Here is an 18,550-nt window from a genome sequence, read left to right as displayed (position 1 = left end):
GTGCTTTTAACTAATGTTTGAAAATCCAGACACTTTTCACAAAAACATATAGATACATATGTGAAATTCCTACAGTTTTTTAGAACGATATTTTTCGATGATCAGTAATTTGTCAATATTTCACCCCAAACGCTGTAATTTACAAGAAATGTTCTACTTCATATTTTTGTATTGTATTGGTTGTTTTTAAAAAATTGATATATAGGCAAGGTAAAACTGTAACACTTTCTTTCCCATACAGACACGTCTGCTAGCTTTGCTATATCTGGAGAGGAATACAGAGCTGACCTCCTCAACAGCGGATCTCAGTTGCCCCACACAGATAAAATACTAGAACTCATGCCTGAATCTCCAGTTTACCCAGACAGACTTGCCATGACGAATCAAAAAGGCAAAGTCCCCTTTTTCATTAGACAGGCTTCCTCTATAGAAGTTAATGTTGGTGACATGGCTCGAATGTCCGTGGTCGTCACCGGTGCCCCAAAACCCAAAATTGTCTGGCTATATAATGGAGAGAGATTGATACCATCAGCAGATTATAAATTTGTGTTTGATGTGGATATGTATAGTTTCATTATCCCTTATGCAAAGCTAGGAGATGAGGGTGAGTACAGTTGCATTGCCACCAACAAATACGGAGAGACGGCCTGCAGCGCTTATCTGAAGGTGAATCCAGACCATGCAGAAAGGTTGTCAGCTGAGAAACATGCTGAGTACAAGTCCAGAGTGGGCCCACCTCAGTTTGTGTCAGAGATTACATCTACCAAGTGTGTAGAGGGTCAGGCAGCCATATTCAAATATAATGTGTTAGGAGAGCCAGCCCCAGAAGTTCACTGGTATAAGGGAGACTCCCTGCTAAGCAATGGTGAATTTAGCACCATCTTTCATGGTGCAGATGGTGCAGGATCCCTGATATTAAAAAATTGTCACACTGAAGATAGTGGGTTGTATAGTTGCAAGGCACAGAACACCGCAGGAGAGGCAACTTGCACTGCAGAATTGCTTGTGTTGAAAGACACCACTGGAATGCCTATTCAACAGGAACGACGACTGTATCAGAAACATGTGTCAAAATCATACAAGAAATCTGTCAATAATGAGGCCACGGAATCTCGTATATATGCTGTGAAGCTCCCAGGAGATGTTGCAGCTGATCTGCAGGATGGGCATCAGATGGTATACACAATTGGCACAGAGGGCACGTATTCTCTTCAAAAAGAGGAGGTTTACCAATTAGAGGATCGGTTCTACTTGTCAGAATCAACAAGTAAAGAGAGCACACTTGCAGATGAAATGGTTAAAGGTGAATCTCAAAGAATTGAAAGAGTGCCCATTTCTGCCAAGATTGAAGAGTCTTTACTTCCGAAAACCGAAAAAGCACTCCCTCTGGCTTTTACTAGTCCAGAGGTTCAAGAAGACCATGGCCTGACAGAGCATCATCTTGAACCAATTGCAAGCATGCCCATTCAAGAGCTGTCTGCTTTGACGTTGCATGTCACGCCTGATCTGCGCCTACCCATTGTGGTGGAGCACAGACAAGATGTTAAAGAACAGCACTTTGAGAATGATGCCTCAGAGACCATCCAACTCAAAGTTTCTAGAGAGTACAAATCCACACTGGCACCAGTAATTGCTGAAGAAAAGCATACCAGTGATAGTGCTGTACCACTTACCGACGTAGATGTAAAAACTGGGACTTCAGCATGTGAACAGAAACATATGCTGTGCACTTATAAAGTTGAAAGATTTGAGGAGCTGCCGAAGGAGACACCACTGGTGGCAGACATGCCGAAGGAAGATAAGTGTTCTTTATTGCAGGAAGAAAATGCATTGGTCCAATCTGTTCAGGTAGTAGAGCAACTCAAGTTAACGGAGACTCACGGAGAAGTCATACCTGTTTGTGACTTACCTATTAAAGTGAACATATGTGCACAAGAACCACAAGAATGGCATGTGCCTGCATATGATTCTCAGACAATGGCACATAAGGAAGAGGCATTGCCCGTTATCAAATCTGGCAAGGTACACGAGGTGCTAACCCCAAATACGTTTACGAATTCCATTTCCGTTACAGAAGAGAATATGCAGCTCACAGGAGAGCAGGCCATGGCGTTTCTCAGTTCAGATGGACTAGTAACTGCAAATGTACAAATAGAAACAAAACAGCCTTTGCATTTGCAGGTTTTCAATGGTCAAAGTGCATTTACCAGCGAAGGGCCTTTCATTTTTGACGTTCCTATTGAGAACAAAGCATACATCAGCAAAAGTACAACTTTACTCCACCCCTTGACCGTAGCAGTGCACAACCTTATCTCACATGACAGCAATGATTGGATGATCCCGCTAGATAGTGAGGTCAACATCTTACCCACCTCAGAACACCCTTCAATTCTCATTCTTCCAACCAAAAGTTCTGAAGGCATTTTGACCAAGGAAGATATAATGATTTTTGAAAAACCTCCATCTCAAATGGCGTTGTATAAATCAGAGCAAATACGTACTTGGGCCCTGAATACAGAAGAGAAGATCAAAGTGTCTTCTGAACAATTTGAAGTTCTTCAAACAAAGATAGACAGCGTTGTGCCCGAACAATCACACGAGGCTCCGCTGCGAAAATTCATTAGCACTATAATGGAAGAAATACCCTTGCCCAAAGAAAAACTTATACAGGCAGCCGTGGGAGCTGAGAGAGCAGCTCTGACAAAGGAAGACCCTCCAAGTGATTTGCTTGTGGCAACTGTCCTTGAAAGCCGGCCTTTAAACCAAGGACATGTTGACTTTTTCATGAGCAGAGACGCTGTTGCCTGTGAAACCACATACGAAGAGAGAATCCCTTCCCAATCGCTCCTCACTGGGAACTGCGGGGTGCCCATAGAAAGCACGGTTCTTCTAGAAGCAGCTGAGCATGACTTTGCTTCCCGGATACAGGAAGGACAGTCAGTAAGACTTCCCTTAATGATGGAGGAAAAGCAGATAATCAAAGAGGCACATTCAGTTGACTCAACAAGAATGCCATCAGAAAACGTGACATTAACAGAACAGAACAGAGATATTTTAATGGTAAATGAGGTAGAGGAAATAGATGTTTTAGCCAAGGAAGAAAATGTCTTGTGTCAGCATCCCAGGCCATTTAGCATCGATGTGAAATCTCAAGCCAGACGTCCACAGCGATCTGCGGTGATAAGTGAACAATGTATGTTGTCTGGAGAACATGTAGATGATGCAGATAGTGTTAAAGAGAAGAAGGTTAAACTTACCAAAGAGCCTTCATATTCAACCTGCACTCCCCTCACTACAACTGGGAGTTCAGCAGCCCAAGAAATGGCGTTAGCAGGTCAGGAGCTGTACCCCCAGACAGCAGATCTGAAGAATGAATTCAGGGCTGCTTTGCACGCCATCATTTACAAAGAGCAGCAGATGTTATTAGCAGAACAATTAAAACTGGGATTCATTGTTAGGCCCGAAAAAGTGTACACTTCAAGTTCTCCTGTCCAAGCATTGAATGCTAATAGTGTGTTAGAAATGCCATTAGTGCTAGAAGGAGTTAGATCGACTACAGCTGTTCCATCACACCAACAGGCTGAAATAACCAAAGAATCTCAAGTTTATTTTGATGAGCTAGCTCCTAAGGTAGAGTTAAGCATTCCAGCAGAGAGACCACCAGTTAAAGATGTGGGGGGTACCGCTCTCAGTGTTGATGCTAAATGGACATGCCTCCCATGTGAGGGACCACTGCAAATTCTGAGAAAGGGAGATCAACAGGAAGAAATATGTGAGGATGAATCTGCAGAGGAATTCTCCCTGAGTAGACCAAATATATTTAGAAAATTACAGGATATTGCTATTGAGGAAGGTAGTTCCCTCAGCATGGAAACTAAAATCTCTAACGTGCAGGAAGTGAAGTGGTACTTTGAGGGTAAACTGGTGCATTCAGACAAAGAGTTCAAGTGTTTACAACACAATGACATATTTACATTAGTGATCAACAAAGTAAAGATGGATGCTCATCAAGGAGAGTATACCTGTGAGGCACTTAACGAAGGTGGAAAAACTACAACTTCATCGAAACTCACTGTAGTAAAAAGAGGTTGGATTATGAGAAATATTACACTTTAGTCTCACTAATTTACTAATCATATCAACATGTCTGTATATCAACACAAAAACAACATCACATCACAGACTGGCCTTTGTCTAGATAGCGATCGTATCACCACAATCACGAAATGTTTGTGCCTTCCTCTTTAGAGTCTTGCTTCAGCTTTTTTCACAGTCTCTCACGTTTTTCTGCACAGCTCGTTAATTTTGTAACACACCATAGGTTGCATTAAAACTCACCTTCCTTGTGATCAGTTGGATAGTCTGCAGTTCTTTAATCTGATTATGACAAATACTCTTCGTTTGTCCCTTGTTGATTTCATTTTTTAAACTTAGAAATGAGGCATGTTTGAGCACTTCCATCCTTAATTTGTTCATTATTTTGATAATGGTGTTTCTTGTCTGCACATTGTTTGTAAAACCTCATGAAACTCTTCATAACCTGATTTTTTTACAGCACAAGAGATGAATTTCACATGTATGTTCATAATAATATGTATCGGCAGGGCTGTTTCTATACATAGGACTCATACGGGCTTGCCTATAGTGCCCCTTGCTAAGGGGCTCTATAGACATCACCAATATGAGGTCCTGAAGTGTTTTGCAGCAGATCTGTGATGAATAAAAAAGAAGTAAAAAAATGCAGCACGCCAATATATAGTGGGACGCCCTTGGGTACCACACCAATACCACCAATTGTTTGTTTTATCACTGCACAATAATTGTGTACTTGGTTTGCCACTTCCCTTTCATGTCCTCAGCCACTGACCTGGATTGTTCAACAGTAATCACCTATCTAATTTCCAGTTGTTTGGCTGCTTGCCTAGCCATATTGTTAAAACAATGCACACACGGACTCATTCTCAGTTTTTGTGTGTTTTTGTTTTTCCAGCTGTACCTGTGTTTCGGAAACGAATTGAATCATTGGAAGTCGCTGTTGGACATATTGCAAAATTCACCTGTGAAGTTGAACCCGCTCCTAATGTGAAATTCCAGTGGTACAAGGCTGGCCGGGAAGTCTATGAGAGTGATAAGCATTCAGTGCAATCAACAAATTACCTTTCTACCCTGGAGGTCTTGAGACCTCAAGTCGTGGACTGCGGAGAATACACCTGCAAAGCTTCGAATCCCTATGGCAGCGTAAGCTGCACGGCGGCCCTGTCTGTGTCTGGTGAGTACAGGTCCACAGGACAGCTTTGCCAGTGATCTCATGGCAATGTTTTTTACAGGCTTCTTTATACAAGAACTTTTACACATGGCACATCGTATGGAATATCTATTACAGAGTGAACATATTCTTAGGGATATGTCAGTGTAAGTAACTATAGGTTCTTTGGGTGTCGTTCAATTTTCTTCTCCTGCATAATGCTAGAAAAGTATTGTATTAGACCAATCTTAGCACAAAAGTGCATTGCATCTTTTTTGTGTTAGCAAATATGCACTATATCTTACTCTTTCTTAGGGAGCCTTTGATGTTGTTTCAAGCAGGATACCAGCAGACTTGCTCTGCTAAAATAGGCTAGTAATGGTTTTTACAGACCATATATTGCATGATCATGCATCAAGCATTTACTGGAGAGGATAATCAACATATTAGTCGTATTTAAACTCTTTAATCATTTGATTACAGGTCAACTTTAGACAAATCTGATTATGCTATCTTTAACCACTTTGACCTATGTTTTCATTACTCTTTCTAAGCCAATGAAAAAAAATGATCTTGTTGACTTATTTTCTTCTATTTAAAATGCTATGAATCCCATTGATGTCATGTACACTGAATATTGTGATTTGTTTTCTTTTCACAGAAGCTTTCCCACCATATTTTATAACTAGACCCGAGTCGATTACGTCTTTTGTGGGTAAGACAGCAAAATTCCAGGGTACAGTGTCAGGGACTCCAGTTATTGATGCTGTTTGGCAGAAAGATGGGTTTGCAATACCATCTTCGCGGAACTGTAAAATCTCAGCTGCCAACAATAGGCACATACTGGAGATCCCTAATCTTACCACTGCTGATAAGGGGGTTTACTCTTGTAAGGCATCCAACAAGTTTGGAACAGATATCTGCCAAGCTGAGCTTACCGTGGTTGATAAGCCATACTTCATCAAGGAGCTGGTCAACCTGAACTCGACTGTCAACAAAACCATCCGCCTGGAGTGCCAAGTGGATGAGGACAGAAAGGTCACTGTTGCATGGAGCAAAGATGGACAGAAACTGATGCATGGCAAAGATTGCAAGATTTATTTTGAAGACAAAGTGGCCTCTCTTGAAATTCCTGTGGCCAAACTTAAAGATTCTGGAAATTACGTGTGCACTGCTTCCAATGATGCTGGAAGCAGCTCCAGCTCTGCTTCTGTGACCATCAGAGGTAAGGCAACACTACAAATACAGACACACACAGTTACATACCCACACAGAACGTATTCTCTAAAACACTACCAACTTTATTTAGTTTCCCAACGTTTGATCATAGGCTTGATAACGACCTCTTAAGAAATATCACTTAATTGTATACTTTTTTAAAGAACCTAAGTAAGATTTAGACCAATCTGCAACATCTGTTCATGTTTTTATGCTGTCTTTTCTGGAGACTCCATTCCTTCCACTTTGTGGTTTGCATCTTCTTCTATTCAAAATGTTGATGATATATGTTATCCTTTACAAATTCTACTGTTTTGTCTCTTGTTATATGTAATTTCTGTGTGGATTTATACTGAGGATGAGTGTAAATCTAGATTCCTTCTGTGTGTTGACGTTTGCGGACATCCTTCTGTGCATATGAGTCTTACTTTAGTTTTTTCTGTTTTAAAATCTTTCTATAGAACCCCCCTCCTTTTTGAAGAAGGTGGATCCATCTTTTCTGTTGAGACAGGGGCAGTCAGCACGCCTGCAGTGCAAGGTGAAAGGCTCGCCTCCTATTCATGTCACTTGGTTCAAGAACAACACTGAAATTAGACAGAGTGATGTGCGCCGAATAACATTTATCAACTCTGAGGCGGTACTAGATATTGTTGACATGAAGGTTGATGATAGTGGCCACTACTCCTGTGAAGCAACTAATGATGCTGGCAGTGACAGCTGCACCACTGAAATAATTGTCAAAGGTTTGTTTGCTTTAACTTGCTCTTTAGTTCTTTTATGTGGGATAGAAATAAATGGATAACAGAGATTAACCATGTCTTGACACCTTAATGCTTTTATAGAACCACCTTCTTTCACCAAAATGCTTGAGCCAGCAGAACTGGTGAGAGGATCCAATGCTACTCTTCAGTGTGAGATTGCCGGTACTGGACCCTTTGAAATTAACTGGTTCAAAGACAAGAAGCAGATACGAAGCAGTAAAAAATACAGACTTACGTCGCCCAAGAGTCTCGCTTGCATAGAAATCTCTTCATTCAATAGTGCAGATGTCGGAGAATATGAATGTGTCGTAGCCAATGAAGTCGGAAAGTGTGGCTGCAGTGCAACATACAGGCTAAAAGGTTAGTATTCAAGAGAAACTCTTTCTTTCTGCGGATTTTGAAGACCAACGCATTCTTCCTGGAAGGACAGTCTTAATCTTTATCCAGCTTCTCATCATTCTTCAATGGCATTATCTTTTGCTTTCTTTCAAATTGTTTGGTTGCTATTAATTTGCCCATTGGATAGGGTGGGTTTCACAGACATTAACCTGTAGATCATCTTACAAGTTTTTATTTAGGCTAGTAGAGACTAAACGTTGTACATCTTACGCTTGTGGATTAGTGAACAACGAGCCATCTCACCTTACGAAGTTGTATTTTCTAGACTTTGCATTAATGTACCTAAATCCATTAATGCCAGTATTAACCTTGCAAGCATCCGAAAAGAAAGTAACACTTTGGTGTCTTTTATTTGTGTGATGGCTTATGCCACTTAGATATTTGGTTATGTATTTATTTGGTAAGCATCTCAAGGATTATGATGTTCAGGGTATACACTAAATGGTAGATAGATATGTGGCAAAAACAGAATGGGAGGTGTTGGCAGGTAAATAGTAGATGATTACACATGTGCTGAAATAGCTGAGACGTTATGCCTTCTGTGAAGGTGACCTTTATTGATATGGTGCAGATGTGCTATAGATGATCAAGGTGGTTCCACTGAGTTTAGTGGGCCATCCCGACAGAGTACTGAGTGGTGAATGAACTCAGATAGGTGGGGAGGGAATTCCAGTGAAGGGATTGTGGGAAAGGCTAAGATTTGACATATAATATTTCAGACAGGGTGTGGAGCTTGTACGGTAGCCTATAGTATGTCAAAGGAGAACTAAACAAAGCTGTAGAGGTAAATATATTGATTGGGCTTGAGTATGTAACTGGAGGGGCACATGGTAGTGCGCTCTTAATAAGAGACACCTTCTTTTATCAAGCTGATAGAAAGTGTAATAGCATCCTTGGAAATACAGTGATTTTTCAGGGAGTTGTGAAAGAGCCCATGCCAATTTCTATTACGCTGATGAAATGAAAATGATTCTTAAGGAAATAGGCCGTGTAGCACCATGGATAGATGTGGACACATGAGTCAGGCACTTGTAGAGACACCTTTTTTACACACTAAACTAGCCTTTAAGATGTGTGAATGGCAGTTGGTGATGGACATGCAAAGAAAAGATTGGTGGAATAGTAGTGAAAGGATGAAGTAGAGATGATTGGTTCAGTTATCGAGTTTGCTGGCACAGGGACACTACTCTTATTCTTTAGATAGCGAAAGGTGAAGTGGTTTGGTATCAATTGCAAATGTTAATCACTTGGTGGTATGGGCTAATGGCATTCTGATGAGATGAAGAAGAAAAGACGTATTTTGTTTTCATAATGGATCCCTGGCTATGTCCAGATTGGTGATTGAGAATAGGGATAGGGATTTAAGTTGAGACATTTATTGTTCTCGGATGCAGTAGATAAGGAGAAATTTGTATTTGGTGGGGTTACGCGTTGCATGCTCATCTATGGTTTTACAGAAGGGTGGAAATAGGGTGCATTAGTATGGCTAACTGTGTAATGAAGCGGAACAAGAAGACAGTCTTTGAGTCATCAGCAAGGAAGCACAAGGTGAATGGAGCGATACTGATAGAAAATTAGGATGTTCAAGGACTGAGCAATGGAGAATGTTCTTTGGTGCTGTGTGTGCAAAGGCGAAAGAGAGCTAAGGTAGCAGTGTCATTAAAGCCCAAATTGTGCAAAGATGAAAATATTATGTTGGGCACAACTGTACTAAAGACAATTGAGACGTTTGAAAGGAAGATGATTGAGGAGAGATGGCTGTTAGTAGATGTGATGATAATGAGTTTCAAAATGGAGATGCAAGCTCTGAGGAGTGCATTTTACAAGAGCCAAAGTGTAGGGGGATTGCAAGGGTTATTGGGTGGAAGATTGCATGCCAGTAAATTAAAGATAACCCTGTGAGCTTTATGAAGAATTGAAGGATCAGATGGTGAAGGTGTCACTAGATGTGTCTCTTCATCTTGTAATGTGATAAAAGGTAGTTTGGAAGCAGGTGAAAACAGAGAAGATTCACCAGCTGAGGAGGTGTAATAAATCAAGACTGAGTGAGACCTTAATTGTTTTGATTTTACGGGCAAAATACTTTGGTGGCACAAAAAGAGATTGGCGAGTGACGGGTGAGGTTGGAATGCATGCCGCAAGATAGGAATGTGTCTGAGAAGACCCTTTAGAAAACTGAGAGAGGAGCAAGCAGCGTGGCTGAGAAGGGCTCCTTGTGGTGCTTTGAGTTTGGCTGGAAAGGATTAACAACCTAATTCCAGTGAGAGGGAATCGCCAACTTGGTGCTGTGCATTTTACTCACAATGTGTTGCCAGCCTCCCTTTTATTCTTTTGTATTTCTCCCTTAATCAGAGCCACCTTCTTTTATCAAGAAGATAGAGAATGTAACAGCGTTCCTGGGAAATGCCGTGACTTTTCAGGCAGTTGTGAGAGGGTCCGAGCCCATTTCAGTCACTTGGATGAAAGGGAAAGAGATTCTTAAGGAAATGGACAAAGTCAAAATTACTTTTGAAAATAGCATTTCATCTTTGACTATTGCTGATGTTCAGCCCAGTTCTGCGGGCAAGTACACGTGTCTTGCAGAAAATGAGGCTGGAAGTCAGACATGTTTCGGCGAGCTGTCAGTAAAAGGTTGGTGTTATAACCCTTAAACTCTTCAGGTGGTTCATTTAGCAGTAAGTGAATTTGGTGACAGGCATTCCTAATGATAATTGTTGCATTCTGTTATAGAGCCAGCCAGAATAGTCGACAAAACGGAACTGACCCAGGTGACTGCGGGTGACCCTGCCACTTTGGAGTGCACTGTTGCAGGCACACCAGAACTGAAAACAAGGTGGTTAAGACATGGGAAGGAGTTGATGTCCAACAAAAAGTACAGAATCAGCTTTAAGAACAATACTGCATGCCTGAAATTTTATTCTTCTGAACTGCAAGACAGTGGTGAATACACCTTTGAAGTTTCTAATGATGCCGGCAGTATGAAATGCCAGATTACTTTTACTGTGCTAGGTCGGTATATGCTCTTCAAATCAGAGATTTCTTCTTTATTTTTCAATTAAACCTTATTTTAATGTACTTTTTCCACTTCTAATTCTGTCCTCAACAGATCGCACGATTCCCCCAACTTTCACCAAACCCTTGAAAAGTCTTGACAGCATAGTCAGTGCAACTTGTCGACTGGAATGTAAACTCTCTGGCTCCTTGCCAATGAGCGCTTCCTGGTTTAAGGACGGGAAGGAGATCACAGGGGAAAAGTACAGAATAGCATTTGGGGAAGGTTCTGCTTCTCTTGATATCAGCAGAGTAGACATGAGTGATGCTGGGATATACACTTGCAGAGCAACAAACTCTGCAGGAAGTAAAGAAAGCAGTGGAACTCTAACAGTGAAAGGTTTGACACCTTTTTTGCGCTGTTTAACATTACAGATGTATATTAGTGATCAAATTTACAGTGTGTTCACCCACTGAATACCTACATGTTTCTTCTTCATGAAATGTAGAACCTCCAAGCTTCACGTCTAAACCGGATCCACAAGAGGTCTTGCCTGGATCCACAGTGCGCTTGAAGGCTGCCTTCCAAGGAACCGCACCGTTCTCCATACAGTGGTTCAAGGGTGAGGAAGAACTGACAACTGGTGGAACCTGCTACATCACAAAAGAAGCCCTGGGAACAACCCTGGAAATATATGCGGTGAAACAGTCCAACTCTGGCAGCTACGCCTGCAAAGTCAGCAACGTGGCTGGCGCTGTTGCATGCACAGCGAACTTGTTTGTAAAAGGTTTGCATTCTCTTTTTGCCTTTGGCCTCTTATACTCTTAGAAGCTCTTCAGCCCTTTATGGGCTGCCTCTTACTTTGTCTTAATAACTTTCTTCCTTCCCTAGAACCTGCAACCTTCACAGAGAAAATGGAGCCTTTGCAACTGCTAAAAACGGGCGATTCTTTAGAGCTGAGATGCAAAGTTGTTGGCACGCCTGTAATTAAGATAAGCTGGTCTAAGGATGATAGGCCCATTAAAGAGAGTGTAAAACATAGAATATCTTTTCTGAACTCGGAGGCAGTGCTGCTAGTGAAGGATTGCAGTGTGGGAGACAGTGGTGAATACAGCTGTGAGGCACAGAACGAAGCCGGCACAGACTCCTGCAGTAGCATTGTCACAGTGAAAGGTTTGTGTGATGTGTGCCCTTTCTTTCTTAAAGTCCAATGTCTTGAAGAAGTTTAGTTGCATGTTAATTACAGGAGCCCCTTCTTTTGCACCACAGAGCCACCGTCTTTTAGCATAAAGTTCGACCCCGTTGAAGTCCTCAGAGACACTGAGGTTGTTTTGGAGAGCCAGCTACTGGGGACACCTCCATTTGATATTTCGTGGTTTAAAGACAACAGACCTATTCGAAGCAGCCGAAAGTACAAAACAATCATGGAAGATGCTTTAGTGAAACTAAATATCATAAGGTTTGACTCCTCTGATATTGGGGAATATGAATGCAGGGCCTACAATGAGGTTGGAAGCTGCATGTGCAGTTCTGGAGTCACGTTAAAAGGTTAGCACGCTTAGATTCTCTTTTATATATTCGAATATTTTAATCAAACTATTTTGGCTAAAACTAATACCAATTGTATATTTATTTTTTGCTAGAACCTCCATCGTTCGTCAGGAAAATTGAGAATCTTAGCTCCCTGATAGGAGGAACCGTGGCATTCCAGTGTATTGTGAAAGGTTCCCAACCAATCTCCGTAGTCTGGTTGAAAGACAACGAGGAGGTCATGGAAGACGATAACATAAAAGCTGTATTCCAGAACAATGTGGCCACACTCTCAATTAGCTCAGTTGAAGCTCAGAATGGTGGCAAGTTTTCCTGTCAGGCTAAAAATGACGCAGGAACACAGAGGTGCTCTGCCACGCTCTCAGTGAAAGGTTGGTTGGCACAGAATGCAAAGGGTATTACAGGTTTTTTTTCCCACTTTGCCCAAAATTTGCAAACATCTTTAACACTATCTTCCCATTTTTACTACAGAGCCAGCCACTATCATCGAGAAGCCTGTGTCCATAGACGTCACAGAGGGTGACCCGGCTACCCTGCAGTGTAGATTCTCTGGGTCTAAAGACATAACTGCAAAGTGGTTGAGGGGCGCAAAAGAAATAGCATTCGGCCCAAAATATAAAATTAATACCACGGACCGGGCATCAGTCCTTAAGATACTCTCAACGGAAAAGAGGGATAGCGGAGATTACACATTCGAAGTGCAGAATGATGTTGGCAGAAGCAGCTGTAGCGCCACAATCAGTGTGCTAGGTCAGTATGCGCACCCACAGTAGCACAATCCTTGCAGTCTTCTGTATGCTTTTCTGAAGGTAACCTTACACACTACATTTCTTCCACCTAACTAGCCTATTTTCACTCTTGTGTTATTTAGATCTAATAATACCTCCCTCCTTCACAAAAAAGTTAAGGAAAATGGACAGCGTCAAGGGTTCCTTCGTCCACCTTGAGTGCATAGTATCCGGAACACACCCAATTACAGTAAAGTGGCAAAAGGATGGCCAGGAGATTGTCTCAAGCGAGAAGCACAAATACTCTTTCCATGAAAACATTGCGTTTTTGGAAATCAATCAACTGGAAGCCGCGGACAGCGGATCTTACACGTGCGCTGCAGCGAACAAAGCGGGGAGCAGTCAGTGCAGCGGATACTTGACAGTCAAAGGTTTGGACTTCTGTCCTTCTTCTCCTGCATAAGTAAGTCTGCTCACTTGGGTATCTTTAAGTCTAAAACCTATGTCCCTGTCTCTTTGCATATTGCAGAACCCCCATACTTTGTTGAAGAGCCACTGTCACAAGATGCCATACCTGGGGCTAGAGTTCACTTTAAAGCCCTAATGGGCGGAACCAGTCCTATGGTGATAAAGTGGTTTAAGGATAGCAAGGAGCTCCTATCGGGGGCATCTCGATCAGTTTGGAAGGATGAGTCTTCAAGTATCCTAGAGCTTCTTTCCACCAAGGTGGCGGATTCAGGAAGCTACACCTGCCAGGCCACCAATGACGTTGGCACAGTAATGTGCAAAGTGACTCTCTTTGTGAAAGGTGGGCATATCATACCACTGTCATTCTTCAACATTTTCTTAAGTTTTTTTCAGTATATGTCCCAATAACTAATATTAACTTTTTCGTATTTAGAACCCCCTCGATTTGTCAAGAAGCCTAGCCCTGTAATGTTGCTGAAAAAGGGTGAACATACATCTTTTGAATGCCAGGTAGCGGGCACACCCCCAATCAAGTCAACGTGGTACATGGATGGGAATGAAATTGTGGGAAGTAATAAGTATGCCATGTCTTTCTTTGACGATTGTGCCACCCTTGAGATTATTCGTTTGGATATTGGAGACAGTGGCACTTACGTCTGCGAAGCTTCGAACGAAGCTGGTAGTGAGAGTTGCAGCATCGATATGCAAGTGAAAGGTTTGTACTTATTGCACTAATCTCTTGAGACAGTGAGTTTTGCTTTTACTCCATAATTGTTTGCTAAAACGTATGATCCCCTTGGCTTCTAGACCCTCCCATCTTTACAAGGGAACTCCAGCCAGCAGAAGTAGTTAAGTTCTACGACGTGACTCTGGATTGTGAGGTGACTGGCACCCCGCCTTTTGACGTAGCTTGGCTAAGGAATAATAAGGAGATTCGAAGTAGCAAAAAATATGCCATCACCCAGAAGGACTCCGTATTTACAATCAACATACTAAAGTGTGATGCCTCAGATGCTGGGGAGTACTTGTGTATTGTTTCAAATCCTGCAGGCAGCTGTTCCTGCACAGCACCCGTTCGCTTGAAAGGTTAGTTAGTACAAGAGTAAATGAATGTGAACTAATCTTAACCCTAAACCTAATCCTAATAAAAGTCTATCTCATTAAAAAAGGACCTCTTCAGAGCTCACCAATTAAAACCTTGATTTCTCTTTTACATTCCATTGCTGATGTACAGAGCCCCCATCATTTGTACAGAAGATAGAAAATGTGTCCACCGTGCTGGAAAGCTCTGCCATTTTCCAGTGCACTGTGACCGGTTCTTCTCCCCTGTCTGTGTCCTGGATAAAAGATGGGCGAGTGGTGGACGAAGGGGATAATGTGAGCCTGAGCTTTGAGAACAATGTTGCTACACTGACAATATTCACAGTGGAAAGGAGCCATTCTGGGAGATACACGTGTCAGGCTGTGAATGATGCAGGCACAGAAAAGTGTTTTGCCTCACTTCAAGTCCAAGGTTTGTGAGCAAGCCTTTGTCATACTTAAGATAGGCTAGTCTTGATAACCAAATACAATGCTAGTGTATTAGACCTAAACTTCTTTATTCCAATTCTTACACAGAACCTGCTAAAATCATAGACAGAACCAAGTCAGTTGATGTGACTGAGAGGGACCCAGTGACCCTGGAGTGCACTGTGGCTGGGACACCAGAGCTTCAAGTGAAGTGGTACAAAGATGGCCGTCAGCTCATGCCAAGTAGATACTATACAATTAGCTTTGAAGACAATGTTGCCAGATTCAGGATCCAGTCAGTGATGAAAGAGGACGAAGGAGAATACACAGTTAAAGTGGAAAATGAATTTGGAAGCAGTAGCTGTAAATCTCTGTTGACAGTTCTAGGTTTGTATTTTTGAAAATGTGTTATTTTACAATACTCAAAGAGTAGTATATTTGATTTAATACTGAAATAAAGGAAAATGCTATAACGCATTTTTTACTATTTTTTGAGCAGATCAAGCGATCCCTCCTTCGTTCACCAAAAAGATAATGAAACTGGATAAAGTTCTAGGATCCTCTGCTCACATGGAATGCAAAGTATCTGGCTCAATGCCCATTAGCGCTATTTGGTACAAGGATGGAAGCCAGATAACTGAAAGTTCAAAATACAAGCTACTTTGCCACGAGAACACAATATCATTGATGATTTCTCATTTAGAACTGACTGACACAGCAAACTACACCTGCAAAGCCACAAACGTAGCAGGAAGCGATGAATGCAGTGCAGCCTTAACTGTCAAAGGTTTGCCATTCTTTATACTTCCATGGTTTTATTAGCTAACTTTGATAAACCTAACTTATGAGCAAAAATAGATGCCTACATACGACTAACATGGTATTCCATCTTCTGATGAAATTTTTCTTTAGCTCTTTGATGATTTTATGCTGTTATTTCTTTTAATCTTGTATTGAAGCAATTCTTTCGCCGTTCATAAGCAAGCAATTTAATTCAAGGGTTTTTCTTGAATACCACAGAACCACCGAGCTTCGCAGAGAAACTTGAAAACCAAAAGGGGATACCGGATTCTTTAGTGGACTTTAAAGCTGAACTCAGAGGAACACCACCCTTCAACGTGAAGTGGTTTAAAGAAGACTTGGAACTTTCCGCTGGAGCTAAATGCTTTTTTGGTGTCGAAGGGTCAATAGTGTTCTTAAATCTATTCACAGTGGATATCGCGAGGGCTGGACAGTATACCTGCCAAGTTACCAATGACGTTGGTAGCGATTCTTGTTCGGCAATGTTGGTCATAACAGGTGCGGGAATCTTATTCTTGAATTCTGCCTTCTTTACTCTTCTGATTTGGAGTGGACGTGTGTGCGAGATTGTCTGTTTGTATAGTTTGTCTTCTTCTTGTGATGATCTGGAGTTCACCCACCACATTCCCCTATGCTTTACTCTTTTGGTATGCAAAATGCTATCTGATATCTAAACTCATTTTTTTCTCCATTCTCCTCTTGTTTATTCTCTTGGCTTTCAGAACCTCCCAAATTTCTTAAGAAATTAGAGCCACTGAAAGTAGCGAAACAGGGCACACCAGCTCGCTTTGAATGTAAAATAAGTGGCTCTCCGGAAATCAAGGTTGTTTGGTACAAGAATGACAACGTGCTCAAACAGAGTGAGAAGTACATGATGTCTTTTGTTGATTCCGTGGCAGTCCTGGAAATGGAGGCCCTCAGCATCGAAGACACTGGAGACTACACGTGTGAAGCCCACAATGATGCTGGGAGTGCAAGCTCCAGTATAAAGGTCACAGTAAAAGGTCAGCTTCCATAGAACTTAGTGTTCTGTTTTAAGTACTCACGATTAAGTCTATTCTTAAAAGGGTATATAATGTTCTATATATCCTGGTAGTGTCTATTCTTAAAGGGGGTATACCTTTTTACAATAGCCTATAGCTATATGGCTGTATATACACACCTCCATTCTAACATCAATCTGTATCTCCTCTGCTGATGTACTCTGTGCCACTTGATAGTGACATTTCCCACTTACCATGTATACATATGTTTTTCAGGTAAAAGCCACCTACTGTATAGCCCAGTCAGCATTTGCACCACAGTAGTTAGACTTCAAACATGAGTTTGGCAGAAAAATAACTTGTTGCTTCGCTTATAATTTTGGTGTCTATTCTACACTTTCATATGTATTGATACATTCTTAAAAGAGCTGGTTTACAAGACATTTGTATATGATCCATATCAAAAACTTTCTTATCAAGTTGAGCTAATGCATGTGTGATGTATGTGCCACAGCAACAATGCATCACAGTTTGATGATGTCACATTCCGACCGTGGGTGCTTAATATCCAACGTCGAAAACTTGTTCACGTATAACATGCCTAGGTTCGATTCATAGTGTCTGCTGATGGAAGTGCACGTGACTCAATTGACATTTCTTGTTGTGGGGAGGGTGGGTCTTCATGCCACAACTAACCTTGTAAGAGGGATATCTATGTCTTCATTCCATTCATTTTTGCTCAAACGGCTTTCTTTATAGATCCTCCTGTCTTCAGCCGGATACCAAGTCCTGCACAAATACTTAAAGGAGTGGATGTTAGTCTTGAATGTGAACTTTCAGGAACTCCACCTTTTGATGTGACCTGGTACAAAGACAGGAGACAAATCCGTAGCAGCAAAAAATACAAAGTTACCTCTAAAAACACCCTTGCAAGTGTTCACATTCTTAATGTTGAAGCATCCGAGATTGGTGAATACCAGTGTAAGGCAACCAATGAGGTTGGAAGCGACACTTGTATCTGCACAATAAAGTTGAAAGGCAAGTATTATATCTCTGTTTGCATGGCAACTATAAGTAATGTCTTAAACAACATGTACAGTGTTGATTTCTTAAAAGAGCATGCAATTCTTAACAGCAGTTGCATATTTCTTTGCTCAGAACCACCTCGATTTGTGAAGAAAGTGGACAGCATCACTGTCACTGCTGGCGAACCCGTTGAGTTGCAGGCAACAATTGAAGGCTCACAGCCCATTTCTGTAACATGGCTCAAAGGCAAAGAAGACATTATCAGAGAAAGTGAAAATATAAGGATATCCTATGTGGGCACGATTGCCACGTTGCTTATCGTAAAAGCAGGTCCAGAAAATGCTGGAAAGTATACCTGTCAAATCACAAATGAAGCTGGAATGCGGGAATGCATAACAACAGTGACCGTTTTAGGTAATGGAATCTTGGATAGGAAACATTGATTTCTTCTTGAGTTCTTTTAGGCATTGCATCTTGTAATGGTATGTTACGTATAGTCACGAGCTAATGTGTAAATGACTGCGATCTCTCTTCCTTTTTAGAACCTGCAACAATTGTAGAAAAACCAGAATATATCAGAGTTACTGCAGGAGACACATGTAGCTTGGAATGCACAGTGACTGGAACACCAGAACTTTCAACTAGCTGGTTTAAGGATGGGAAGGAACTTACCAGTAACCAAAAATACAAAATTAGTTTCATTCACAACGTGGCTTCTATTAGAATTGTGTCTGCTGGCCATGCAGACAGTGGAGAATATACCTTTGTGGTACAAAACAATGTCGGAAAAAGCAGCTGCACAGCCTCAGTAGATGTGCTAGGTTAGTTGGGATACATTAATTTTGTAATTTACAAAGTACATTAAGCAT

The 18,550-nt window shown here is 41.5% G+C and overlaps 1 protein-coding gene across 1 annotated transcript in view; it reads left to right on the top strand.

Annotated features, from left to right (window-relative positions):
* TTN (titin) overlaps positions 1–18,550 on the top strand; it is a 380,526-nt gene that overhangs the window by 92,429 nt on the left and 269,547 nt on the right. The window contains exons 43-66 of the mRNA XM_086956205.1: positions 4,991–5,269; positions 5,907–6,470; positions 6,925–7,206; positions 7,306–7,584; positions 9,976–10,254; positions 10,354–10,632; positions 10,730–11,014; positions 11,124–11,402; positions 11,507–11,788; positions 11,885–12,163; positions 12,259–12,537; positions 12,638–12,916; positions 13,038–13,325; positions 13,424–13,702; positions 13,796–14,077; positions 14,170–14,448; positions 14,597–14,875; positions 14,980–15,258; positions 15,371–15,658; positions 15,892–16,170; positions 16,395–16,676; positions 17,415–17,693; positions 17,814–18,095; positions 18,224–18,502. Of these exons, the coding sequence (XP_086812331.1) occupies positions 4,991–5,269; positions 5,907–6,470; positions 6,925–7,206; positions 7,306–7,584; positions 9,976–10,254; positions 10,354–10,632; positions 10,730–11,014; positions 11,124–11,402; positions 11,507–11,788; positions 11,885–12,163; positions 12,259–12,537; positions 12,638–12,916; positions 13,038–13,325; positions 13,424–13,702; positions 13,796–14,077; positions 14,170–14,448; positions 14,597–14,875; positions 14,980–15,258; positions 15,371–15,658; positions 15,892–16,170; positions 16,395–16,676; positions 17,415–17,693; positions 17,814–18,095; positions 18,224–18,502 (7,020 nt within the window). The remainder of the gene's footprint in view (positions 1–4,990; positions 5,270–5,906; positions 6,471–6,924; positions 7,207–7,305; positions 7,585–9,975; positions 10,255–10,353; positions 10,633–10,729; positions 11,015–11,123; positions 11,403–11,506; positions 11,789–11,884; positions 12,164–12,258; positions 12,538–12,637; positions 12,917–13,037; positions 13,326–13,423; positions 13,703–13,795; positions 14,078–14,169; positions 14,449–14,596; positions 14,876–14,979; positions 15,259–15,370; positions 15,659–15,891; positions 16,171–16,394; positions 16,677–17,414; positions 17,694–17,813; positions 18,096–18,223; positions 18,503–18,550) is intronic.

The sequence above is a fragment of the Lissotriton vulgaris genome, chromosome 2_1 (genome assembly GCF_964263255.1).
Source record: "Lissotriton vulgaris chromosome 2_1, aLisVul1.2, whole genome shotgun sequence".
Lineage (NCBI taxonomy): Eukaryota > Metazoa > Chordata > Amphibia > Caudata > Salamandridae > Lissotriton > Lissotriton vulgaris.
Note: the sequence above shows the minus strand (reverse complement) of the source record. Positions and strands in the feature narration are given on the sequence as shown.